Source organism: Ambystoma mexicanum, chromosome 1q (assembly GCF_040938575.1).
Source record: "Ambystoma mexicanum isolate Mex_15411 chromosome 1q, UKY_AmexF1_1, whole genome shotgun sequence".
Lineage (NCBI taxonomy): Eukaryota > Metazoa > Chordata > Amphibia > Caudata > Ambystomatidae > Ambystoma > Ambystoma mexicanum.
The window spans coordinates 564,474,874-564,502,832 of record NC_090922.1 but is presented as its reverse complement, the minus strand read 5'-3'; the positions used below and the strand labels follow the sequence as shown (position 1 = coordinate 564,502,832).

Sequence of the window (27,959 nt, the reverse complement as noted above, 5' to 3'; positions counted from 1 at the left end):
AACTCTGTGAGAGCATGACAGAATGTGCAAATAGACATCTTTCATATCTGTGTGGGAAAGATAATAGTCTGTTGCAGGGACATACTGACTGTCTGCATTGTCACAATATGGTCGTGTTTGTGCTGCTGTGCACAACTGTCCAGCTAGTCAACCTAACCTGTTTCCATTGATGGAGAGGTGGAGTTATGTTGAAATAATCCATGGTTCTTTCTGTATACTCACTCAAAGGTTCATGTTCCTGGAATCTGCATCAATGTAGCAGAGGGCATCCCCAAAAAGCCAATGAAAATGTGCTTTCTTTTAATGAGGCTTGCAACAAACTCAACATTTTACTCTGGTTTGAGGAAAGATGTCTGTGCTGGTTTGTTACGCTTAGCTCTTTGTCCAGTCAGGCCAGGTGAGGAAGGTGAACGTTTGCAAGGGGATCTGTGCATGGTCTTGGAGTGAACAGTACAGTGGAAGGGCTCCATGCCACACATGCTTGCCTAGAATCACTGAATTAAGTGATACAATTTGAACCCTTCCAGGCCTGGAAATATCGGCACAGGTGTGGGGCTTTCAGCTGTGAGAAAGTCCCATAGGCTTTGGAGCCAGCTGCGGTATCAGAAATCACGGTAGGGATCTCAGGATTCTCTATGAAATAAAGCTAGCTTGACACCTCTGGGAGACTCCTGTGGGAAACAAACCGATGACCTCTCAGGTAAGACATGAAATGTTTATCCACTTACTTCTTCCTCGTAAGAAAGTGCTTTAAAGGGTAGAAGAGCTTTGATGTTGAACACCTCCCTGTAGCGTGTAAGCCCTTTGTTAAGGCCTCAACTGAAAGGGAGGTGTAAAGGTTGCAGCCAGTGCAATGTTTCAGGTGGGCAAGGCACTGACTAAATAGACTGTGAAGAACAAGGCTCCCGGTAGTGGCTCGACATCCATAGGTGACAGCACGCAAACATGACACCCACTATGGACCTGCCAAAGCCTGACCATTCGGGAGGATAGCTGAGGGGCAACGTGCTCGCCTTGGAAGCAAAATGACACGGAGCAACACAGGTTCAATTCCTGGGTCCGCGCTTAGAAACCTCTGGGTATTAAGCGTGTTATAAATAACCTATCATATCATATCACTCACATAGTTGCAGTGCACCTCTGAAGAAGCACTCCAGTGTTAGCTGTGTTGTTGGAAAACAAGGTTTTGCATTGGAGGGAGTTTGCCAGCTTCACATGCCCAAAGGGTCACACAAGGCCAGAGTATTTTCTTTCTGCCCCCTAGAATGGCCCATTGGCCATGATGGCTGGGGTGCTGCACCCTGAAAAGTTCCTAGATGGTCACTCATCCTCCCCACTGTTTCAGAGTGCCTGGGATGCTGCGTCTCTGTCGCTCTCATCGCATGGCAGGAACCAAGACTCAGTGAGAGGGGTTTGATTGACACCTCCCCTTGCTTCCTGATTTCTGCCTGTAGGGTGGGCGAGGCGGAACAATCAGAGGAGCAGCAAGGTTAGTGGTTGTCTGAACAGTGGTTGAAGTGAGCGGGAGTTGTTGGGAGCGGAGTACCACTACTTTTATTTTTTAATGTTAGCAGTTCCACTACTTTTCACCATTCTGGAAGTGTTCGTTTTAAAGTTCAAATATACCTCTTGATTTTACCACCCTACAGCAGTTATAGCTAAACTGAACTCTGTTTCACTGTACATTCAGAAAGCCTTAATGATATTGCAGGCTGGATGAACTCAATCTGGCTTCCTCCTAACTATTGGACACTGGAGGAGGGTCTCCTAACACTAAGAAAGTATCTCTCTCAATATGCCATCGCCCCTGGATTTTGTACTGAGGTTAAATGCTTAGGTGTTACAGTTGATAATGGACCGGATCATTTCGACAGGATTGTATTTTAACATAAGCAGCTACATGGGATGTGTCTCTTCATGCCACTGGCCAAGCATGCAGTTATGATAGGAACCTCAGTGACTAGTTACTTGGACTTCGGCAATGCATTCCTACTGATACTTCACGGCCACAGATTATTCATCCATCAGACTATGTCAGACCAGAGGAGACAACCGATTTTCAGTATTGGGGTCCAGGTTTTGTGATAAATTACCAAATTCTATTCATGACAACAGACATTTGTCTAGTGGTGGGCCCCTGTTGAAGAAGCTGCAGGTGTTAAGTATGTGTTCCCGCCAGAGTTCAAATCAGCAGGTAGAGGTGACAGATTTGGCAAGATTTAAAATTGTATTTGTTCGGGAATTGCATTCATTAACAAAGTTAGAATCACAACAATAACTCGTTTTTTATATAGCGGTACAAACCCAGAGGTATCTGAGCGCTGCAATAACAGTTGTTAATATCATCCCACTGCGTGGTACTCAATTTATCGACCTCGGAAGGATGAAAGGCTGATTTGGCTTTGCCGGGATACAAACCTGCATCAGCAGGCTATGCACAGATGTCAGAACGAGCACTCAACTCGCTGTGCTATCTGACCAGCTATATTCTTATTCAAATTTAGGTATTAAAAACATCATATAAACTTAATTCCATCTCACCATAAGACATGAGTCACATTAAAAGCTTTCTTGATGAAATGAGCTACATCAGATAAAAAGAATTAATTGCAACTATTCATAAAATAATTCATTGCCCCTATGCATGTTCTTATATTATTCCTATTAAACTGCTGTCTAAGCCAACGTTTCCTTGATTGAATTAAAAACCTGCAAACCATTAAAAAATAAATAAGATCCCCCTCACGTCTCAAGCCATAAGGGCAAGTCGTCTCCAACCTCAGCCATGGTACTCTTGCACGCCTGCCTAGGCTATCAGAAGCATGTAGTTTGACTATTATTGAAGAGGGTTCGGGTACACTAAAGCAGGATCATAAAGTTTTAATGAAGATAACATAGTCACATGTTCCCGAAAGGATCCCACTTCCAGCTCAATTGCCCTTTTGTTAAGAAAGTATTTTCGGTGCGTTTTTTAGATGGAGACCCCGGACAGCCTTGGACGTCATTCCCAATGGGACATTACATTAATCCCACTAGTAAACCAGTTTTCGCTGTCTTTAGTAGATTGTATACTAAACTCTTACGGCCGCCAGTAAATTGAGGTTTGTCAAGGGGGCATATAAACACTTGAAAAATAAATCTCAACAACGCTGCTTGGCCAGAAAACAGATATTCACTAACTAACTAATTTGTAACGCACAGCGTCAGCTGGAGTGCTTACAGGCAGGCCCACTAACCTACACAGACCCTTGTTTTGCAGATTTACTAGGCATCAGCAAGGGGTAAAGCCCCACACTTTGGCGGCATAGAGGATTGCCGTATTGATCTTAGCCTGCATTACCTGCAGATATTTATTCAATCGTTTGGCACCAAATTGGTGATAAAAACGCATCAGTCCACCAAAGTCCACCAACGCCTGCTTAGCTATTGTGCTTATATGACTTTTCCAGGACCCTTTGTTGGCAAAGAGAAAACCCAGAGATCTATATTCACTCACTTCATCAAGTGATTGGTTTTCAAGGGACCACTTAATATTGCTCTAACTTTTTTAACAAAAACCGAATTTTCGATTTTGCCAAATTCAGTATCAATCCATTGGTTTTAAAATACATTTTGGCGTATTCCAAACTCAGCTGTAAACCTTAAGGTGTGAAGTCCAGCAGAACCATGTCATCTGCATATATCAGTGCACTCCATTTCACGCCATTTGAAGAGGGAGGAATTAAGGCTGTCTGAGCAGCGAGGGGGTTAACATCACTGAGAAATAACGAGAACAAAAGTGGAGCAAGGGGACAACCCTGCTTAACCCCCCTATTGCTGCTAAACTCCCTTCAGTACCCATACTGACCATCACACCTTATGGACACCCAGGAGACCATATACAAAGCTTTTATAGCCTCCAGCTGCCCAAAAGGCACCCCAATATATTCCAACTTCTTCCAGAATAATATACGGCTGGTCGAGTCGAATGCCTTGGACAAATCAAGAAAGGCTTTTAACATATTTCTCAACTATAGCATTTTAAATAAAGCACTGATTGATAGGTGAAAATCCTTTGCGAAAGCCTGCTTGCATACCTCAAATCACTTCATCCTCACTAGCCCAGACCCAGGCATTAAGTCTCTCCACCAAACAAGCAGCATAAATCGCATAGGCTGCATCAATCAGTGCAATTGGACGATAGCACCGAGGGTCTGATAGATCGCCTTTTTTAAATAAAGGTACAATTAAACATTTCTTCCAGGCAATAGGAAGAGCATTTAGTGTAACTATAGAATTAAAAACCTGAACCAAAATCGGGGCCCACCAATCGCTTACTTATTTTATTTATTTATACATTTGTATAGCGCACCTAACCCCGAGGCATCTGGGCGCAATTCTTGACAAGTACAGTGAAGTTACAGCAACAAATTAGATACCTACAGTTTCCACATGGACAAATGTGGTTACATCATAGATACAGAGTACAAGTTCAGTTGTAGAATTAAGATAGTTCTGCAGACCCGTATAGTTGTAAAAAGTGCTTTCGGCAGGCCATATGTTTAAGGATGAGAGAAGGTGCTGATTATCGCTTATGTGTAAAGAGCTTTGTTTCAGGCTTCTTCTAAAGGTCCAGAAGGAAGGTCCAGCTCTTAATGACAGTGGTAGGGTGTTCCAAAGTTTAGCAGCTACCACAGGGAAGCTGCTGCCTCCTGCTTTCTGACGTTTGTATCTGGGAATAGTTAGTAAGTGTGCCTGGGTTGAGCGTGTTGGTCTGTTAATTTGGTTTTTGTTGATTTATTGGTCAGATATTTGGGAGCTGAATTGGAGAGGCACTTGTGCATCAAGGAGAGAGTTTTGAATGAGTTTCAATCCTGCACTGGCAGCCAGTGGGCATTCCGTCTTGCAGTGCTAATGTGATTTTTTCTGGGAATGTTAAGGGCCACTCTTAGGGCATTATTTTGGATCACCTGGAGTTTTATTAAATTGCGACTGTTCGTGCCCGCATGCAAGGTGTTGCAATAGTCTAGTCTGGATAAGATGATTGCTCTAACCAGGGTAATGCAACTGTCTGATGAAAGGAAGGGTTTGCAGGCATTAATGAGTTTGGAAGTATAGTCTGACGCAGAGGCCGTACCATTGACTTGTCTAGTTAGCGTGAGGGCAGAGTTGATAGACGCCTAGAGTTTTCACTTCTTTGGATATTTTGATTGTGATGCTTTCAATATCGAATGATTTGAAGTGGTTGTCTAGTTTGTTCAGTGTGTTTTGCGAGCCAATGATGAGTAGCTCAGTTTTGTCATCATTTAGGCATAAACCGTGGATAGCCATTCAGGTCTGGATAGTTTTTAAATTTCAGTTAGTTATTTAGAGTCAACGTCATAGGAACCTGTGATAGGTATGAGGATTTGGGTGTCGTCAGCGAAGTTAGTGTAAGTGACACCCAAGTCATCCAGATGGTCAAATAGAGGTTTTGTAAAGATGTTGTAGAGTGTAGGGGAAACACAGGATCCTCGTGTAACTCCACAAGAGACTGGGGCACGCTCTGCTGCTGCCGTAAATTTCTGCTATAAGCCCATCTGGGCGAGTAGCTTTCCCTTCTTTTAAAGTTTTTAATTGAACCTCGATTTCAGATCGAGTATAAACCAGAATCTGCCAGACTCTCTCTCGGCCAAATAATTTGAAGAGGAACATGCCTCTTTGTCTGAGTCCCACAAAATCTCCTTGAAATGTCTAACCCACCGCTCTAAATCAATAGTGTTTGCATCTCTCATCTTAGTACCCTCAAACCCCCTTGTTACTAAACTCTAAATTATTTTGGGCTGCTTATCTCTCACAGTCTTGTCTAAAAGATCCACTGAGCCTCAATAAACAATCAGCGTTTGCTCTTAAATAAATTCGTATACAGTTTCTTCATTTGATAAAGATGATCTGCTGTTGATTTACACTGAGAGGGGACAACATGTATTTCCCATTTCAAATGTCTGCATTCATTATAAAACCATGTTGCATCTGCCCTCACTGAAGCTTAAGTATTCCATTGAACAAGGCCATATACAAATGTTCCAACTCACTGACCAACTGAGAGAAAAGAATGAAAAACAATACAAAGGCCCCCTTCTTTTGACTGTTCCACCCACTTGCCTGTCAACCAGGCTCGTCCACATCCCCTTGAAGTATGTGTTGCACCTTGCTGCCTCGTGCCTACCTCATCCCACGCCAGAGTAGCAGTTCCACTACTTCTTTTGGCACACTTCTAGCACTGTGTTTGAAGCAGAGCAGCGGCAATGACGATGTGAGAACATTCTTTTTTTTAAACTATGAGCATGCAAGTGTGTGTATGTAATGTATATATGTTTGCATGTGTGGGAGCATGCAAATGTATATGTGTGTGCATGCATGCAAGTACAGTGTGTATGTGCCTGCAGAAGAGGTCGGCTAATGTGAGTGAGTGAGAATTAATTTGATTGTGGCAAGGAGAGGGAGCCAGTGAACGCCAGTGAGCGAGTGAGAATAGATGCGTGTAAATACAAAGGGGTTAGAGGGTTGGAACAGGCCTTACTGATTGTAATGCAGAAGCAGACAGGGAGGAGCAATGCTGGAACATGTAGGTGGAGCCAGCATGGACCTGATTTCTCATAATGTCATTACTGGCATTAAGGGCCAAAGCCAGCATGAACATGTTTTCTTACACTGGAAAATATCTGGGTAAAAGGCTTCATGAAGATACATTGGGAAATGCCCCGCTGTACTGTTGGTGTCTGGCAGCAATTGTATTTTTTTCTTGTACTATCCAACAAAACAAATTGCAAATTGTATGGCTTTGTGCCCATATTTTCACAAAATGAGTGCTGTAAAATGTACCATGTTACCCCAAAACTTTCCAAACTTTCTCAGGTGGAGAAGCCCCCAGTGTTCCCCTTGGTTTGTGCTCCCTTACTACACTTGGTCGCTCGGTGCATATTTGTGTGAAATAGTTATGCCTCTCCAATAATAAAATTCACTAGCCACGAAAGGGGGGTTACAAAAATGTGCAGAGTGCCTCTTCTATTATATGTCTATTAAGGTGTAAGACTTGCAAGTGGAAGAGATCGGATGAAATAGAGGGTGGTGAACTCTAAAAATGTGACAAGTCGCTTGCGCTTAGTAGAGAAGCCAGTCACTGCAAGAAGTATCAGATCTTGTCAAGCAGAGAAAAGTGACTGTGGTATGGAATTTGGGACATGTAGGGGGAGGGGCAGAGCCTTCTCGCTGGAGGAGCTATTCCTGCACAAAGGAGTCCATTGCTTTGTCAATGTTTTTTAAATAAATATTCCAATCTCAGTAACAAGGTAACAGATATTGGGAGGGACTGGAGGAAGCTCAATGGAACCTAATAATACCAACATTTGCTGAACTCATGACCAACTTAGGGTGACGACCCAGAAGCTATACCAGGGCACGGGTCTGAAAGGGCCAACTGACCTGAATCATTATTTATTAGTGCTTCAAGCTTGCTGAAATGACCACAAGACTGCATTACAGAATGCTCACTTAAATGAATCAACTATATTTTCGCTATCATTTTGTACAATGTGAATTTAAATTGAACATGACTGACTTTGTTTACTAAATTTACACATGGTGCATTTTACAACTAATTCTAAACAAGTGTTATCAGACATACCTTTGATTTAGTCTCTTGGCAAAGAGTCAGTACTCTGCTCTTCAGCTCATAATCCTTGGCAACTGCATCAGTGAAAACATAGATTTCTGAATCAGGAGGAGTGCTGAGCAAAGCAAGCTGAAAAGGAAAACAGAGAGGATGCTTAGAGCAAGTAACAGGACTTTATAGAAAACTAGCCTAAGTACCCAGCTTAGCCCGGGATGTTCATTCTCAGATTTCCTTTCATATTTCACCATGAAAGATGAACAACTATTGTTGTTTGTCACAAAGGTAAAATGTGATCCACCACAAAGGAATGAGTTAGACCAAAACATAACTCAAATATGAGGGTATCAGGCGGGTCAAGTCAGAGGATCAGGTAGGCTGAGGGGATTAGGTAGGTTTGAAGGCAGGATACTTAAAAGCAAGAGGAATTCCTAATTCATGTAATGCACCAATCAAGGGGAAGAAGGTAGTCCAACTATAGGATACATTTCTGGGAGCAAGAGCCAGCCAGAGAATAGATCCAGGAATTAATGGGATAGCTTTTGAAGATGCTTCATATGTGGGAATACTGGACAGGCCACATGGGGGGATTCATAAGTGAAAGGAAGTGACAGGTGAAATGAGGGGTGCTTTCCATAGAGTAAGAGCACAAAGAGCACAATCAGATACTAAATGCCAGTCAAGTATATTTCAATGTAGACATGATTGGGCAATCAGGTGAAGACAATTATGAGACAGGAGATCAGCGAGTGAGATGAAATGGCATATTTTACAAGTTTGAAAAATTGATGATGGAAAGTGGTCCCTTAAAGAGGAGGTACAAGTGTACATATTGTTAATTTATCAAATCCATGTTTTTTACAGACGCACACAGTCTATGATTTCCATCTCACCTGGACTCCAGAAAGACACATTTCAGGTGTGTCACCCCCTCCATTAGCCATCAGTTTTTGAATGGCAGCCTTGAATTCCTCTGCATCAGCCGTTATCAGTGCTGGCCCAAAATCTGAAACCACAGATTCAGTGTTAAGATTGACAGTATTTTTCCTCTGTGAAAGGTACAGTGTGCTAACACTTTATTGTAGACCCTCCCATGTGGGCACCTTCCCATAGAACATGTTATTTGCCCATGTTTGTTCCCAGTAAAGGGGCTCCCAGAACTTTTTGTGCATTTTTAGGAACTTAGGGTGTCACCCTAAGTTACCCAGGGTAAACCAGACATGGACCGCTTGCTCACTGTGCTTTGAGAGGCACAGCTTCACCTCACTGATGTCGCCCGACTAGGCTGGGGTTGCTGTTGGTACTCTTGTTCAGAGGAGAATTGTCTAGCATTTTGGTGCAGGACTGCCCTTGTGGGTGGGACAAAGACTGATGTGCAAATGGATATTTCTCCTCTGTGTAAGGTACAGTGAGCTAAAATGTGATTGTAGACCCTCCCGAGTGGGCACCTTCCTATGGAGCAGGTTATTTGGCTGTGTTCGTTCTCAGTAGAGGGGCTCCCAGACCTTTTTGTGCATTATTAAGTTTGACAGTAGCCTGATCCTGCATGCCAGCGTTTTGAGTGGTAGGGAGAGTTTGAATACCAAGCTGCAGGAAATGGAACCACACCAACTCTGGAGAAGGCAAATGCTAGGTTGCAGGATTCATCCAAGGCTCTCCCTGGGTTCTCAGGGGATTCTGCGTGGTGGAGGTGGTGTCACCATCTCATTACAGAGCTGAATGGGCTCCAGGGAGAACCATGCAGAGCTCAATGCAGCCTGACTGCTCTTCCACGCATCATAGAGAGTGTGAGCTTAAGTGTCAGCAGCTGTTTGGCGGTGGTGGACGTGTGTTTTTTCCTTGCATCTCGACCCTGTTCTAACTACTGGATCTTCCCTTTTGGAAAGAAACTATAAAAGCCAGCCTTATGCTCTCATACTCATGTGATCACAGCAAGTGTGAGCTTAAGTGTCGGCAGCGGTATGGCGGCGGTCAACATGTGTTTTTCTGTGTATCTCGATCCTGTCCTAACTACTGGATACTCCCCGTTTGGAAACAAAACCTATAAAAACCAGCCCTACGCGCTCATGCGCGCGTGCTCACAGCAAGTGTGAGCTTGAGTGTCAGCAGTGATTTGACGGTTCGGCAGCGAGCAGCGAGGGCAGATAAGACTGTCAGACTGGTTCAGTACTGTGAAAAAATCTGCTATATCCAACTCTGTTGCTAATCTTATCGAAGTGTGACATCCATACTTTTTGTACTGCCGGTTTTTACTGATTCATGCCCCTAACCTTTAATCTACCACATTTACTGTGAGGACTGCTGCTCAAATATAAAATACAAAAAGAAGTGATGTGTAATTTCGCCTTTTCCTACAAAACTGTGTAGTGTTGTGGTTCAATCTCGGGGGTGACTGCCGGATTTCCTTTCAGCTCCGGAGTGAAGTAGGCCACTTAGCTTCACAATACGTTAACAATATCAACAGAACAATGATACATTGTACATACACATTTTCGATCTTGTGTCTCATACTTTGGACACGTTAAACGTGTATGTATGGCCTATGGAGTGGCAAACAGCAGTTGGGAGGAGAGGAAAAGAGAAGATCAACCTCATCCCATTCCTGTTGCGTTAAACACGCGGGGCGTGATAAACATTTGCAAATGGCAAACATAGCCACTGCTGACAAGCCTGTCGACTTCTTCAGAGCCTCACCTGCTCCTCGTTTGGTGGTGAAATCTATGGACCTAAGTATGTTGGACGCCAGATGCCAGACGGGGGGACAGTCAAAAAGCAGAGCTTTCCTTGCCCGATTTAGTACCGCTGGCAAGGCCATGTGTAATTGAGGATGTGGCATCGGCATCAGCGTTTCTTATCCCGAGCCAAATAACAGAGGTGACTTCACAAACTCCTCAACAGGGAAAGTGCATAGTGAAGAAACCAACTAGGAGACTCGAAAAATGTTGACATAGACCCTGATGGGAACAAAAGATTTAGCAAAGGATGCTAAAAGTGCAGATAATCCCAGAGGAAGTTCAACTAATACCTGCAGAACTACCTAATCGACATAAAGTACACACCCAAGCTTTAGTTCACCAAGATATGCAGGAGGAGCTAGTCCAATTAACGCAATTAACAGGGGTAGAAACCAACCTGCCCTGCTTTGTGAGTATGAGTAAGACCCAAAAGAAAATGAAGGATTTATTTCTAAATCTGGGTACACATTCAACTAACAGGAAGGACCTTTAGGTGAAAAACGCCTTGGAGTTAGGCTTGGGCATCTCAGACAGAAGCCTTTTGGAAGCTTTTCCAAGGGTGGAAGGTTATACCCCACCCCCTACCTGACCTAAGCACAATAGACATCAATGAAATTGACTCCATGGGTGAGACCCAAAAGGACTGTATGATCGAACATGGCTCAATTCTAACAGAACATTTGGCAATTAGTTTGATAAATGTTCCTGAGGTCATATCACAGCAAGTGCTGCATAAGACTCTTAAAGATATGGACGACCGAGTTAAACTTACTGCTCCATCAATTTCGGCTTTAAAACTTCTCCTAAAATTCTTTTGTGAGTCATTATGAAAATATAAAGGACACTGTGTCTGCGAATGTCTTGCAGTCTCGTGAGACAAAAATTTTACAGGACCTCCTAGAAAAACAACATCTACTGCCAATACATTTAAAAGGAAACATCTGTAACTTTGGAAGACCTAAATCACAAAGTATTATCTACAATGGTTACTAGTCTTCCCATCAAAGTTTTTCCATCGAGGGTTTGTTCCATCGAATCATTTTCATTGAAAAATGTTTCATCAATTGCCATACATTAAGTGCAAAGTGTTTATGCATCAAAACCCTTCAATTGAATAGGGTTTCGTTATGTAAACACTTTACATTTTTGCATGGAAATTCAATGAAACATGCATACGCTATAACGTTAGATGGAGCTGTACAGTGCTGAAATCTATTCAATACAGCTGTAATGTATTTCAGCACTGGACAGCTCCCTCTAACTGGTGTAGTGTGCACTTTCATTTTGTTTTTTATTGGGGAGTCCCCCCCCAAACCTCCAATAAAATAAAATAAAGGTCCCCAGCCCAAGAAAATAAAATGAAAGTGCACACTACACCAGTCAGAGTGAGTTATCCAGTGCTGAAATCTATAATGCATTTCAGCACTGGACAGCACCCTCTAACTTGTGGTGTTTATTGCTTAGTGGGGGGGGGGGTCCCCCTCCAAACCCCCCCAATCCTCCATTTTCTAAATGTAACCCTTTCCTCGACCCATTGAATTTCCAACCCAAACATCCATAAATCTATTTTAAAGATATGTTTGAGTTGGAAATTCAAAGAAAAAACAATCATTGAATATGCTTTTCGATGGAAAAGCATTTCAATGAATGAATTTCAATGGATAATGATTAGATGGATATTATTTCGATGGATAGACTGCATTCCATCTGCAATCTTAACTTCGGAAACACATCATAACCTCATAATGGAGTGACTTAAACCATTTAAAGGGTGCAAATACCACGTGGACACAGGGGCGAAACAAGTAAATATAGCTCGAGATGCCAGATCATCAATTGAGGAGCTGGCGCAACCCTCGCTTGAGAAGAGAATTCAGCCAATAGAAGCTGACCTGGAATCAGCAATGTCCAAAATATTACCGGCTGAAGATCCAAATAGCTGCTTGTCAAATGTAGTCGCCATTAGCCCAGAAGCAGAGCGGGGCTCACTGTCACAGGCAAATGAATTGGAAATTGGCTAAAAAAAAGCGAAACAAGAAAAAAAGAAACAGGCAAGAAACTGTAAGAGCTCCAGAAGGTATTTGAGATTTTTACATCTTTCAACAAATTCAATTACCCCTGAAAACCATGCTGACTGTAATGGGACTACAGCCTCTAAGAGAAGAATGGAAAAGGGGTGTCATGATTCCTGCCCCTCATGTCCCCAGCCCTCCAAGATGTCAGGCTGGAGCCAGGCCACATTCACCTACATGGCCCGCAATGGCCTCTCCATCCCTCCAAAGACCCACTTGGAGTCAGACTTGGCGCTTGTGGCACCAGACTGACTCACTCCCATAGGATAACATTGGGGATTGGACTTGTAGTGCATTGATGGAGACAAGATGGATGCCCACACATATTTCAGTTCCCAGAACTGCATGTGCGGTCTAGTCTTTTGGGTGTGGTTCAGCCCAGAGACCCCTGGGACATCCAGAGACTATTTAAGCCACACCCAGGCTGCAAAACATGCTTTGTGTTTTCTGCACCTGCAGCGTGACACTCACCGTGTTCAGATCGGTTTCCAGTAGGGTTGCATCTTTCTTCTGCGCTCAGCACCTGCAAGAACAAGAACACTGTTAGGAACAGCCTTACCTTGCGGCGCTTCTGCCCATCATTCATCGCTCCTTCTGTTCTGCGGGCATCTTCGGCGGTGTCATTCCCATCCCGGCACGCCGCTTCCTAAGGAAAAGGGAAAAGAACAGAAAAAAGGCATTAGTAAGCATTCTGCAAATCTTCGCTTATTTTTAAATACTGTACAAGCTTCAAACGCTTACCTGAATCCCAGCCGCTCTGGGGGAACTCTGTCTCCGGAACTTCTCATCCATCGGCAAGAGAGAAAAGACACTCCAGGTTAGCGTGGAAACATCTAGAGGCGCCGCATACCCCGCTTACCCACCACATTTGTTCTTCATAACCGGCATCCACGCTGAAAACGTTGCAGCACCTAAAAGACACAGAAAAAGAACTCAGTTCAATGCAAATACGAAAGGGGTGCATCGCGCATCACGCTCTCACTCACCTTCAGCGCTACTCATCTCAGCAGCACAACGCCATCCCCGGACGCCGGCCATCATCTAAGGAAGAAAAGGAACGAAGTTAGAGAACTGTTCAAAAGACTCATTATACTTACCTGTTCAGACTCTTGCCAGTGAAGTAACTAGGCAGCAACGAGCCTGCATCAATCAACGCGCCCCTGCGCTGAAAGCAGATGGAGAGCACACTATCCAAGAAAACAAGGTGAGCTGTGGATCAAAGGGAAGGGTTGGACCCCGGGGAAGAAGGGGCTAAAGCATACAGAGACAATAGGGAGTTAAACTCTACCAATCCTGTGTTTCAGGCCCAGTCTCCAGTCGAATAGCCTCCAGGGAAAGGTTTGAGGTTGTAAGAGGTCAGAACAGGGTGAGTGACGTCCCCATGGATACCAGGTGAGCGTTACAGAACGCAAAGCCTCACATCAAAATCCACCTGGGCGTCATGGAAACATCAGAAACCAACCAATTAGCCCACATGTTGGGGCAGCTACGTTCCGAAGTACATGCAGCCAGGCAGGAGACCAACACCTTGAGGAGAGAGCTGATAGTAGCCAAAGAACGCTCAGATGATTTAAGCCGGCAACTTCTCCAGTCACAAGCAGGGCATGCACCATTGCCGGGAAGCGTGCCCTCGATGCCAGCGCCATCAGCCAATCCCGTTTAGATAATCCTTCCTGTCAGTTCCCTTGGCCCCGCCCGAACGATTTACGGGGATCCCAAGAGGTTCGCAACGTTCATGAACCAGTGCAGCCTGCACTTCCTTTGTAGGCCAGGGGCCTTTCCGAATGACCAATCACGGGTCGCTTTTGTGCTATCCTACCTGAGTGGTAGCGCCGCTGACTGGTCTGTACACTTTGTGGCCCAAGACGATCATTTGCTGCATGACTTCAGGGGCTTTCAGCAGGAGATGGAAAAGCTGTTTGCCTGTCGTACTCATGGGCAGGCATTAGACAACGAACTTCTGTCCCTACGCCAAGGGAATCAATACCTATTAACATACATAGCCACATTCAAAAGGCTTGTAGTTGAAGCAGAATGGCCAGTGGAGAAGAGAACCACGTTATTTCATCAGGGGTTGCGGGGGGAGCTCAAGGATGTTCTCGCACAAGTAGTGAACCCCCCGAAAGACTGCTCGGAATTCATTGACCTTGTTGTTCAACTGGATCATAGGTTGCAGGACCGAAGAGCAGATCGAACCAGACCGGACCCTCGCCCTATGTATGTGCGTTCAAAGGACAATACTGCCCGAACAACGGAAGGTTCAGGAGAACCAATGCAAATCTGGGGGGTCAGATCCCCCTTGAATAAAGCGGAAAGGGATCAAAGGAGACAGCAGCAGTTATGTCTGTACTGTGAAGGTCAGGTCATTTCCTTAAAGAGTGCCCTGTGAAGCCACCGAGGAGGACGGTAGGGGCCACCGACAAGGAAGATGCCGGCAAGTGTAGGGGTCCACTTGTCGAGCGAAGAAAGTGAACTACAGACACCTCCCATTTTGCACTATCTGTGGTGTTGATCAATCACCAACAACCATCTCGGATGCCCGCATTAAGAGCGTACATAGACAGTGGAGCCGTTGGGAATTACATCGACCAGGATCTTGCGGCAAAGATGGGGCTTCCGTTACGCTCTAAATCAACCACCCACACTGTTACCACTGTCGACGGCACGGAAATAGCTTCTGGTCCAGTATCCCAATGCATTGCAGGTTTAACCCTTCTGTGCCAGGATGGACACCAAGAATCTATCGTTTTCGACCTCATTAAGGCACCACAGTTCCGGTTGATTTTGGGAATGCCATGGTTGGTAGGTCACAATCCTCGAATCGATTGACGAGCAAAAGAATTGGCCTTTCCCGAGACTTGCGCCCACACATGTTATCACCAAGAGAAACAACCAATAGACACCAGAACCTCCACGCTTGCGACTGTGGCAATCGGCACCCTACCAAGTGAATACCAGGACTTTCAAGATGTCTTTCAGAAAGAACAGGATAATACCCTGCCACCGCATAGACCATACAATTGCCAAATTGACCTGATACCCGGTGCACAAATCCCTTGTGGGCGAATTTACGCACTCACGGAACCAGAAAACCAGCACCTGAAGGCCTATCTTGACCAATACCTGGCCAACGGGTTAATCCGTCCCTCGAAGTCTCCAGCAGCCAGTCCTCTATTTTTCGTACCAAAAAGGAGGGGGACTTGAGAACGTGCATCGACTATCGCGCACTGAACCAGATTACCGTAAAAAATTGCTACCCCCTGCCACTGATCCCTGAATTGCTTGATCAAGTCAAAGATGCCCCAATCTACACAAAACTAGACCTGAGGGGGGCATATCACCTTGTTCGCGTACAACAGGGGGACGAATGGAAAACTGCTTTTCGCACCAAATACGGCTTGTATGAATATCAAGTAATGCCCTTTGGCCTTTGCAATGCGCCTGCTGCATTTCAATATTTCATGAACGATGTCCTACGGGAATTGATTGATGTCTGTGCTCTAGTGTACATGGACGATATCCTAGTATATTCCGCATCAAAGCAGGACCACGTTAAACACGTCCGATCCATATTGGAGAAACTCCGTCAACACCGGCTCTACGCCAGGCTCGAAAAGTGCTCATTCCACGTCTCTGAGGTGGAATTCCTGTTCTTTATTCTCAGCCCGAATGGAATCCGAATGGATGTACACAAAGTAGATGCTTTCCTGAACTGGCCATCCCCAAATTCATTCAAGGGGGTTCAAAGCATGCTGGGTTTTGCAAACTTCTACCACCGATTCATCCCAGGATTTTCGCAAATCGTGCATCCCATCACGTCATTACTAAGGAAAAGCAACAAAAAGTTCCAGTGGACAACAGAAGCTGAGGAGGCTTTCCAGGAACTCAAAGCAAGATTCACATCTGCACCCAATCTTACGCCACCCTCGCTCTGATCTCTCATACCTGGTGGAAACGGACGCCTCAAGCATGGCTATGGGAGCCGTCCTCTCACAAAAGGACCCCGAAACGGGCCAGTTACACCCTGTTGCCTTCTGGTCGCGTAAATTCACACCCCCTGAACTCAATTACGCTATCACAGACAAAGAACTCCTGGCCATTAAGTCAGCCTTTAAGGCATGGCGGCACTACCTCTTGGGCACCAGACACACAATCACCGTAATAACTGACCACTGGAACGTCCAGTACCTAAAAATGGCAAAAGCCCAATCCTCACGACAACTACGCTGGGCTCTTTTTTTTGCTGAATATGACTACGTGATTACATTTCGACCAGGGGTGAAAAACGGGAAGGCCGATGCCCTTTCCCGTATGTGGGGTGGAAGAGCAAGGGTATCAGAGCCCTGACCCAATATCAATCATCCCGAGTGACAAGCTGCTAGGAATCACAGCAAACATAACTCAGAAAGAATTACATGAAGAAATCCAAAACCTGATGAGTCCGGAGCAATTACAAGCATGGAGTGCACAAGGAGAACATTACATGATAAAAGATCAGTTGCACTACTTCAGGAATCATTTATTCTTACCAAACCAAGAACTACGAGAACAAGTCATGTCCAGTTATCATGATTCCTTGATCGAGGGCCACCCCAGAAACGCTAAAACCCTAGCCAAGGTAAAACAAAATTATTGGTGGCCCACGTGGCGTAAAGACATTATCCAATTCATCCTATCTTGTGGAGTGTGTGCTCAAAACAAGTCATCCAAGCAGAAACCGGCTGGGCTATTACAACCATTGGAAATCCCACCAGCACCCTGGCACACGTTGTCCCTCGATTGTATTACTGACTTACCACACAGTCAAGGGTTTAACACTATTCTTGTGGTCGTGGACCTATTATCAAAAATGGCACATTTCATTCCTCTTAAGGGGCTCCCAAATGCTTCCACTCTGGCAAAAGTATTTCTTGAAGGCATCGTACGGCTCCATGGGTTTCCTTCAGTTTTGGTCTCAGACCGAGGTACTCAATTTGTATCTAACTTCTGGAGAAAATGCTGCTCCATGGCCCAGATCGACATCTGGCTATCCACCAGTCACCATCCCCAAATGGATGGTCAAACTGAGAGGACAAATCAGACGCTTGAGCAGTATCTGCGTTGCATGTTACACCAAGCTGAAGGAAGCTAGTTCGACCTATTATGGATAGCTGAATATGCTTATAATAATTCCCTACACACCAGCACTGGGAAGACACCCTTTTATACCATGTATGGCAGGCACCCACGTACTTCTGAGTTGGACGTTCCTACAACCCTGGAAATGCCAGCAGTCAAAACCTTGCGCACAACCATTTCTCAAACCTTTAAAAGGGCAGCTGAACACCTACTTTAAGCTAAGAATCGCCAAAAGAAGTTTGCTGATCAACAACGAGCAAAGGCCCCCAACTACCAGGTGGGAGACAAAATCTGTCTGGCGTCTAAACACGTGTCCATCAAAGGAGCCTGAACTTTCCATCCAAGATACCTGGGTCCATTCACTGTCACCTCTGTGATAAATACTATGGCGGTCAGACTAGCTTCGCTGTCAAACATGCCGATTCATCCTGTGTTCCACGTGTCTCTCCTTAAACCTGTTCAACCTTGGACCCGGGTAGCAACGCCACCGCAGCCAGTAGTAGTCGCCGGGGAGCCAGAATTCGAAGTCAAGGACATCCTAGATTCAAAATACGTCAGATCCAAATTATACTACTTAGTAGACTGGAAGGGGTATGGTCCACAAGGCAGGACATGGGAGCCTTGTGAGTACATCCATGCACCTTCCTTGTTTAGACGATTTCATCAAAACCATCCAACGAAACCAGGACCAGACAGAAAAGCCACCTTGAGAGGGGCGTTGGGGGGAGTGCTCTCATGATTCCTGCCCCTCATGTCCCCAGCCCTCCAAGATGTCAGGCTGGAGCCAGACCACAATCACCTACATGGCCCTCAAGGGCCTCTCCATCCCTCCAAAGACCCACTTGGAGTCAGACTTGGCGCTTGTGGCACCAGACTCACTCACTCCCACAGGATAACATTGGGGATTGGACTTGTAGTGCATTGATGGGGACAAGATGGATGCCCCCACATATTTCGGTTCCCAGAACTGCATGTGCAGTCTAGTCTTTTGGGTGTGATTCAGCCCACAGACACCTGGGATATCCAGAGACTATTTAGGCCACACCCAGACTGAGAAACATGCTTTGCGTTTTCTGCACCTGCAGCGTGACACTCATCGTGTTCGGATCGGTCTCCAGTAGGCCTGCATCCTTCTTCTGCGCTCAGCTCCTGCAAGAACAAGAACACCGTTAGAAACAGCCTTACCTTGCGGCGCTTCTGCACCTCATTCATCACTCCTTCTGTTCTGTGGGCATCTTCGGCGGTGTCATTCCCATCCCGGCACGCCGCTTCCTAATGAAAAGGGAAATTAACAGAAAAAAGGCATTAGTAAGCATTCTGCAAATCTTCGCTTATTTTTAAATACTGTACGAGCTTCAAACGCTTACCTGAATCCCAGCCGCTCTGGGAGAACTCTGTCTCTGGAACTTCTCATCCATCTGCAAGAGGGAAAAGACACTCCAGGGTAGCGTGGAAACATCTAGAGGCGCCACATACCACGCTTACCCACCGCATTTGTTCTTCATAACTGGCATCCACGCTGAAAACGTTGCGGCACCTAAAAGACACAGGGCCTGATCACGACCTCGGCGGTAACCCTTAAATCCGGCGGTAGTGCTATTACTGCCGGATTTAAGGGTCCGCCGAATCAGGGCTTCGGCAGATTTCGCCCCAGTTCTTGGCTGGGGGGAAATCCACCGAAAATGTGCGCTATTATCGCCGGCGGGAAATCCGCCGGCGGTAAGAGCGCACATTTTCCCCATTGAGCCCAATGGGGAATGGGGCATTCCCGAATGGGCTCAATGAGGAATGGGGACTTCCAAGCCCACCCAACTCGTGATCCCGCGCTATTAGCGCCGGGGGCTATGGTGGTCGTGCTAATAGCCCCCGCGCTAATAGCCCCCGCGCTAATAGCGTTAGCGTTACCGCCAAGGTCGTGATCAGGCCCACAGAAAAATAACTCAGTTCAATGCAAATACGAAAGGGGTGCATCGGGCATTGCGCTCTCACTCACCTTCAGTGCTACTCATCTCAGCAGCACGCCGCCATCCCCGGATGCCGGCCATCATCTAAGGAAGGAAAGGAACGAAGTTAGAGAACTGTTCAAAAGACTCATTATACTTACCTGTCAGACTCTTGCCAGTGAAGTAACTAGGCAGCAACGAGCCCGCATCAATCAACGCGCCTCTGCGCTGAAAGCAGGACGGAGAGCACACTATCCAAGAAAACAAGGTGAGCTGTGGATCAAAGGGAATGGTTGGACCCTGGGGAAGAAGGGGTTCAAGCACACAGAGACAATAGGGAGTTTAACTCTACCAATCCTGTGTTTCAGGCCCAGTCTCCAGTCGAATAGCCTCCAGGGAAGGGTTTGAGGTCGTAAGAGGTCAGAACAGGCTGAGTGACGTCCCTGTGGATACCAGGTGAGCATTACAAGGGGTCTCAAAATACAGCATACCACTCGAAGACAGACACTGGCATTCAAACACATAGGTGGAATACGACACCAGTGGGGGAGTCTTCGAGACATTCTCAGTCAGTGGTAATACAGATGGTTCCCAGTTCAGAGCTCCTGGGTGAAATTACTGACTCACAATCATTAAGGAGTTCTAATGCCGATACTACTCTTAGACAGAGAAATGTGGGGCAGCAAAAATATAGTGGATTAGTAATTCCTGGCAAAAATCTCTCTAAACCAGGTGTTTTGAATGCTCAAACTCAAGTCGAGATGTCAAGTCCTAGTCACACTGCTCTACAAGCTCAAAAAGCTTCTGTTGAGTGATGGGCACCAATATTCTATATGGGGAAAAATAAACATAGGGCCCCCCACCCAGTCTATTAACAGCTCAAAGTAACCCAGCACAAACACAGCTGGTGGCCGAAGGATTGGTTAGCACATCTACTCGATTACAGATTTTTCAGCCTACAAATAAACAAAGTAATTTTCACGAACCAGCCCACATAAGGGGCGCGGAAATGGGAAATAAGCAATCAGTAAATAAACATCTGGATGAGGACGAAATCCCAAATTCTTTTTTTGTTCAACCGCATGTCTGGCTGGAAAACATAGAACAAGGGAACAATCTACTTAACTTGACTAGATGGACTATTTTGAAGATTGTGAAGTGTGTCCCAGAGTTACATTTGTTATCCACACACGATTTACACTATAACCACTTCCCGTATGAACACTGTGCCCACATAGTGGAGATTACGGTCTACACTCCGGTCTAGGGGTAAAGGCCTTACTAGCAGCACAACAAAATCTTGTAGATATGGGATTTAAAGTGTCATCAAAAAAGCCTATGAATAGAAGATCTGATCCAGGAGAAAAGCAGTATAATATGCAGGAGAGTAGTCCAGGGTGGGAGATGGAAAGGCAGGTTCCTTCTGAAAGCAAGGGTTATTTGATCCTGTTGCAGGAAACATGGCTTCAATCTGAATTATGAATTGATTGCTTCGCAATATCGGAGCAGTTAGCGTTTGGCAATACAGTGGGTCGTCCTTTAGGAGGCTTACTTATAGCCACCAGGAATGCCAAAATAAGGAAAGTGTCTAAATTAATGTGTGATCACTATGGAATTCTTTCATCTAAATTGTATTTATATTCTGAAGGCATGCTGAGGTGCCTATTGGTTCAAAACGTGTGCTAGAATCCCGCACATTCCAGTTTGCTAGAGTTTTGGGGGGTTTTGGCTGAGGGAATATCTCAGGGAGAAGCTATCAGTATATTCATAGCAGGGGATTTGAACTCTTAGTGCCTCCCCACAGCTATTTTTGAAAATTATAACGATGTGGCCATGGAAACTGCAAAGAAGTGGTTGCACTTTCTTAATGCGTGGGACTTACTCCTTCGTAATGGAAGTGTGGAGGGTGATTTAATTCCTGCCCCCACATGGGAACATGATAGATCTAAGTCCACCATTGATTATATCATAGGGTCCAGAGACATGTTTGATAGATGCGTCAATATGGAGATAAAGCCCACTAAGAAAAGTGGCAATAATATGCTGACTCTCAGATTAGCCTGGGGGAGTGATGGGTTGATGAGGTGTCAACACACAGAATTAGTAGTAAATTGGGGGTGAAATAGACTGGTAAGTTTTGATGGCAACGAACGCATGTTAAATAAAACACTAAAAGCAACTATAATGTTATTATCACTGGACCAACTGACCTTGGCTTGCTACACTTTAGAACCTCTGTATGGGATCTTGATAGTCCTCAAATTGGTATGAAAATGTTGCTGACGAAACATAAATACAGTTTTGATCAGGAAACCGGGTTTCTGAAAATAAAACTGTGGAAAAACTTAAGAATGCTAAAAGTATCTCCTATGTCTAGCTCTGAGACGATGCTGAATAAAAAACACTTGTTGTTAGCATTTAGGAACCGGAATAGATCCAAAGGCAAGGTGAATCTATGTTGAACACCCTAATATCAAAGAACCCCAGAAACCTTTGGTTGTTAGTCAGAGTAACTGTGCGCCTGAAGAGGTGTGGTCTGTACATTTTAGGAGCCTTTTCTTTAAACCAGGAAAGGATGTGGACAACTAATCTTTTAACGTTCCTTGGATGCTTAGTCCTTCGTTGGAGGTATTGGGAAGTTTAATAAAGAAATCATTCACATCGAGAGCAGCGGGACCAAATGGGCTGTGAAATTTGATTTGCAAATCTAATCTGGCCTTGTGGTCAATGGTCATCTTTCTTCTCTTCATACGATCGCCCTCCTTGATGCGGATAGTATGATTTTCGCTGGGCCTGTCCTCATGGAACTGGAAGGCTGGGCTGAAACAAACGGCATTCTTGATAAATGCCAAATAGGCTTCAGGAAGGGCACTCTCAATGGCCTTGTTGTAAACATGTTACAGGACTGTTCCTGGAAGGCAGGAAATTCTCCTTTATATATGGCCATGATTGACCTTTATAAAGCATTTGACACCATATTTGAGCTTGTCCCTGGAGTTAAGATTGTGCGAAATCCCCCCCTTGCCTTTTAGTAATAATTGACCACCTATAATTGCATACTCTGACCCTGCCTGTTTAATCTATATCTCTCTGTGTGAGTTTGCATTAGCTAGTCCTAGGATTGGTACTCGTAACATCATCTGGCCCGCATATGTTGATGACATCCTTGTTCTAGACTTTACGCCTCAAGGTATACAACGATCATTGATGGCGATAAGTGAATATGCAGAAAGAAATCATCTTCTGATCAATCCTAGTAAGACTCCGATTATGAGGTTTAGCAATCCAACAAAAAAATGCCTGGTGTTAGATGGTCCCCGAATTCGCAGATTATTCCATTGACAGAGGAATGTACTTACCTTGGCTTTCGACTGACCTTTCACCCGAATATGAAGTTGGTGGAGGATAGGTTAAACACCAAGGTGGATCAAATCTCATGTTAAATGAAGAGCATTACAGGGTCATATTGTAAGTTTTACATAATTCCATTAATACATTTTACAAAGGCAAAGCCGTGCCTACCATACCATATGGTACTGATATAGAGACTCAGGCTTGGAACTGAAATTGGGAGCGGTTGGAGGGGAGACTTTGGAAGAGAGGGCTATGCCTCCCCCAGTTTCTTCCTATTTCTGCACTCCGAAATGAGCTTGTTCTGAACTCTCTAAAGGACAGTGTGGATTGGAGATTGCTGCTATTGTATTGTTCTGTTAAATGTCCACAAACCAACTCCCTGTTGGTAGAGGTGCTGCAGGAGGAGACTAGGCAGACAAGACCCTTCTTGAGGAAACTAATGGACAGGGCGGTGGACATTTTAAGATTTTAAGTTTGGCATCTAAATCAGTGAAGGACCCGATTAGTGATCCTATTAGTGTAAAGAAGGCTTTAAAGGAGACGGACTGGGTAAGAACCATCAATGTGGCCTGCTGATTGAAGCTCCATGGCACCCACTCTTTTTTGGATAAACCGAAAGGGGTTGTGCTAGCTTACTTGAGGACATTTCCAGACTATAGAGGAAGAAATGAGCTTCTAAGATTTTGTCTGAATTTGTTACCAACAGGGGTGATTCTGGCAAGGAGAGCAAAGGTGAAAATCGTGAATAAGATTTGCGGCACCGCCAAACTAAGCAATCTCTACACCCTACTCTTATCGAGTATATGGTGCCACAAGAACTGTTGAGATCCTGTTTCCGTCTTTTTGTTCATAATGAGGACTGGTCCAGATGAAAGATTTTGCCAAAGACTGTCCTCGGGCCACAAAACATTTGTATCCATTGAACGTATAAAAGTATTAAAAACTCTTGATTTGATTCATGATGTAGCATTGCACTGAGCCCGAAACTCAGAGGACTGGTTGGAATAAGTGAAATATATTATTTTATGTTTATGTTATGTAATGACTCTGTGCTTTGTCATGAATGTGGAAAGTCATAAATATGGCAGTAACACATTATTAATAAAAATCAAAACAATAGAGAGCTCAGCTCTGCTGATCTGATGGAGACGTTGTTTATTGTACTCTGTAAAGGTTGAGCAGCATCCCAAGGGAATGGCATGGGTTTGTGCCCCCAATACAGCAAACAGGTGTGCCCCTTCAGTGCGAAGCTGTTGGCCCGGGTTCTCTCTCAAACTGAGCTACAATTAATTTCCAGGTCACCATCAGACTATCACCATTTAAGGTGCTGTTATACTAATATGTTCTTCACATCTCTTCCATGATATTATCGCATCTGGGTTTATTACAGAGTTTTTTAAGCCAGTCAGATAGCACCGCGAGCTGAGTGCGTGTTTGTAATATCTGTGCGTAGTCTTCTGACGCAGATTCGAATCCTGACAGCGCCAACTCAGCATTTTTCCTTCCGAGGTCAATAAATGGAGTATCACGTTGGGTATTGATATCAACTTTTACTGCAGCACTTTGATGCCTTTGGGTGAGTTAGTGCTATATAAAATATGGTATTGTTATTTACGGCATGGTGTGCATATTTACCCATTGGTTATTTCTCCATGCACTACTTTGTATGCACCAGAATGTTGTAAACAGCCCAGCCCTGATCAGATTTCAGTTGCATTTTAAAAGTCGGAGGTATTTAAAATGTCACATTTTTACCAGTTGCACTATACCAATAATGTGGCAAATGTTAAGTAGTGGGGACTGTGGCATGTGCCAAATACAGTCTTTTTCGTCCGTACAAGAAACAGTGGGTGTAGCAAAAGGGGAATTGTGCATGAAACAATGACATGTGAAATCTTTGTATACGACAGCAGTGTGTCTTTGCATCAGCAGAAATAAAACTCGCCCTCTCTAGAGCAGTCATGTGACTGCAATAGAGTAAAGCCGACTAATCCGGTGGCCATTTTGTAAAGGAGTACATACTCATATATTTATATATAAAATAATATAATCCCATTCTCTTTGTATAAACCGTGAAGTTAAAAAGCGTACATTTCTTCAAAAGTCAGAAAAAAGAACTCTCTCCATGCTACCAAAAGTAGTGAAAGTGGCAGAAATGTGCACATTGTGATTGTAACCCCAGGGTACCCTTTACGTTTGCTCTACTCCCCACTTAAACTACTTACTGCACCAAGCAATGGTCACAGCATTATGTTTCCCTAAAGGTGGGTCAACCGCATTGGCTCCAAATGGGAGCCAATGTGGGACGCCACCTCTGAAGGGGGGCACTTACAACTTGGGTTTAAGATGGAGATGTGAAGCAGGTGGCACACACCGGCTACTGTTTCTGGTTTAATTTCTGACGTTTAGTCTCTTGTCCATTCAACATAATCCCAAGAGCACGTTATGCACCACAGTTCCATTTGCAGCCCTCATCAACCTACACTCCTTCTTGCTGATCTATTCCCAAATCGCTCTGTGCCTCCTTTCCCAGCACAGCATGCACTGCAGAGTCCATAACACCAGACTGAGTCCCTTTGTGCAGACTGCCCCCGTAGCTTCAGCCCCTTTGCCCCCCTCCGTTGAGTGTAATGTAACAGAGGCAGTGGGAACTAACTAGAATCAGACCATCAAAATCTGATCTTATTCTGGGAAGTGCTTTGAGGGGCAACGAGTGGGTTTCTGAAAGGCCACAAGGTGTCCCTGGCTGACCCTCCAGGAGCGGCTCCTTCCCAGTGGTTTGGGACACCACAGTTCCCTCTCCCGCCCATTGCTGGCTGCCCTGGTAAACAGCTATCATTGGTATTATATGAATCCTTCTGTTTAATTACTTCTGTTGCCCTGATTGCATTACCTGGGTCATTGAATGGCACCAGCACATACACAGAGGGCTCGTTCAGGGTCCCCTTCTTGTTCTCGATGATGGAGAAGACACGCTCCTTGGCAGCCTCGATGTCATTGCTCATGCTTCCTGTCGTGTCAATCACAAAGCTGATGGTGGACGGAGGCTCTAGGTCAAGAAATCTAGGAGGGAAGATGACAAACATTGAATCATGAAGACCATACTTTAAACCTCTGAGCTTCCAGTATTTGGTGTGACTAGCCTCGGGACGAACACAAAGGTTAGGGATCATAAGAGATCACTTGCATGCCAACTCTCAACTCCTTTCTCCTTAGAACTGCACTAGCAGACTAAGAGAGCGTCTTTTAGTTCTTTCGCCTGGAAACACTTTCTGCTGTAGAAGCGCCAGCGGCGCCATGCGAATGTTCTATAAATAAATAAATATGAAGCATCTGTGTCACCATCCCTCTCGCAGGGAAATCTATAAAGCAGAGGTCTGCAACCGTTGGCTCTCCGGATGTTTTGGACTACAACTCCCATCTTCCCTAACCACACTGGCGTAACAGGGTCGCTTGCAGCTCCCACGGTGCAGGGAACCCATGCTGCCCATGTTCAGCAGGGGGGGCCAGTTACAGTTGGGGGCCCCCATCAGCAGGGCATGCAGGGAGGCCCCCACATGTTATGTTACGGCAGTGCCTAACCAGCATATGACAATCGCCAGATTTCATGCGAGTTGTAGTCCAAAACATTTGGAGAGCTAAAGGTCACAGACCCCTGATATAAAGAATTCCCCTCTTATATAAAAGTATAAGAAAATCCTGCCTCGTGGTCTTTGCAAAGGTTTTGCTGACGCGATTTTGAACTGGCCCTTGTTTCACTGTTCTCAGGAGAGTCTCTGCTGGACCTTGCACTGAAACTCATTTGCTTTGGTGGTGCCAATGGCCCCAAAGCTGGAGACACTGCCGTAACATGTGAGGAATTTGGGCGAGAGGTTTCGTTTTTGGAATAGTTGTTAATCTGAGGTTTGGTTTGTAATTCTTCTTTCAGTTCTGCTTATCACGTGCCTCCCTTCCTTTGCTACCCTGCAGCGCTTGGGTTGAGCACATCCACCTTGCAAGGTTTTTCTTTCTAACTGGTGGACAGAGTAAGATGACACACCATTGGAGGTGGAGGAGAGGGGGCAGTACGGCCTTAATTAATCCAGAGAGATGTCTACCAGAATTACTAGACCTGAACATTTCCACCTCCTGAACTGTTTATTTATTTATTTATTCGGTCATTACAGAGGGGACCGGTGCAAATAAATTATTTGAATCAGGGCATGTACAATTCGGGCTATCAAGCATCATGCACAGGGAATGTAATTTGCGTGTGCTTTGCACTGTACCAATGTGATCACAAAACAATGTGACCATATCCAGGAAGGGGAACACTTTGGGAATGTTTACTTGTAAGCACACTTTTAGGAGAGTTTTTCTGAAGTCCAACAAAGGGCTTAGTAAAATCATTCAACTGAGACAATGGGCCTCATTACGAGTTTGCCGGTCCTGTAACAACGGTGCTGGTAACTGGCACCATTGTTACCGGACTGGCAAACTACGAGTTTTGGTTGCCGGTGCCTTTCAGCCCGCCAGGTCTGACCTGGCGGGCAGACCGGCACCCGCGAGCAGAACCCGACAGATGCACCAGCATCAATCATGAATGGTGCTGATGCATCCGACCTGCCCATTCCCATTGAGCCCTATTGGGCTCAGTGGGAATGGGGAGTAATGATTACCAGCACCCAGCAATTACCGGGTCCGCCGAGGTTGTAATACCCCGGTAATTGCCCATAATTTCACGACTTTGGCTGCAGCCGTGCCATTTAACGGTAACATTATAAACTTACGTAACACAAACACCTCCTAAAATACAGTGAAAGCTCAATTGCCTCCTATTTCATTTTAAAGAAAATGCCCAGCAAAGTTTCAACAGGTCAAACCTTGCCCTAGTGCTGATGCCATGCAAAGTTGCTCTTGCACACGTTTCAACAGGTCAAATCTTGCCCTAGTGCTGATACCGTGCAAAGTTGCTCTTGCACCAGTGCAAAGTTTCTACAGGTCAAACCTTGCCCTAGTGCTGATACCGTGCAGTTCTTGCACCAGTGCAAAGTTGCTCTTGCACCAGTGCAAAGTTTCTGTTATCTGACCCTTTCTTAACAGCTTTGTAGTGGGGCAATTGTTGGCT

At 45.0% G+C, this 27,959-nt stretch overlaps 1 protein-coding gene across 2 annotated transcripts in view; it reads right to left on the bottom strand.

Moving 5' to 3' along the window:
- LOC138531972 (von Willebrand factor A domain-containing protein 7-like) overlaps positions 1-27,959 on the bottom strand; it is a 174,756-nt gene that overhangs the window by 80,713 nt on the left and 66,084 nt on the right. For both annotated transcript variants that reach the window (XM_069641028.1, XM_069641027.1), the window contains exons 7-9: positions 25,746-25,915; positions 8,524-8,636; positions 7,646-7,762 (exon numbers count right to left, since the gene is read on the bottom strand). In XM_069641028.1, the coding sequence (XP_069497129.1) occupies positions 7,646-7,762; positions 8,524-8,636; positions 25,746-25,915 (400 nt within the window). The remainder of the gene's footprint in view (positions 1-7,645; positions 7,763-8,523; positions 8,637-25,745; positions 25,916-27,959) is intronic.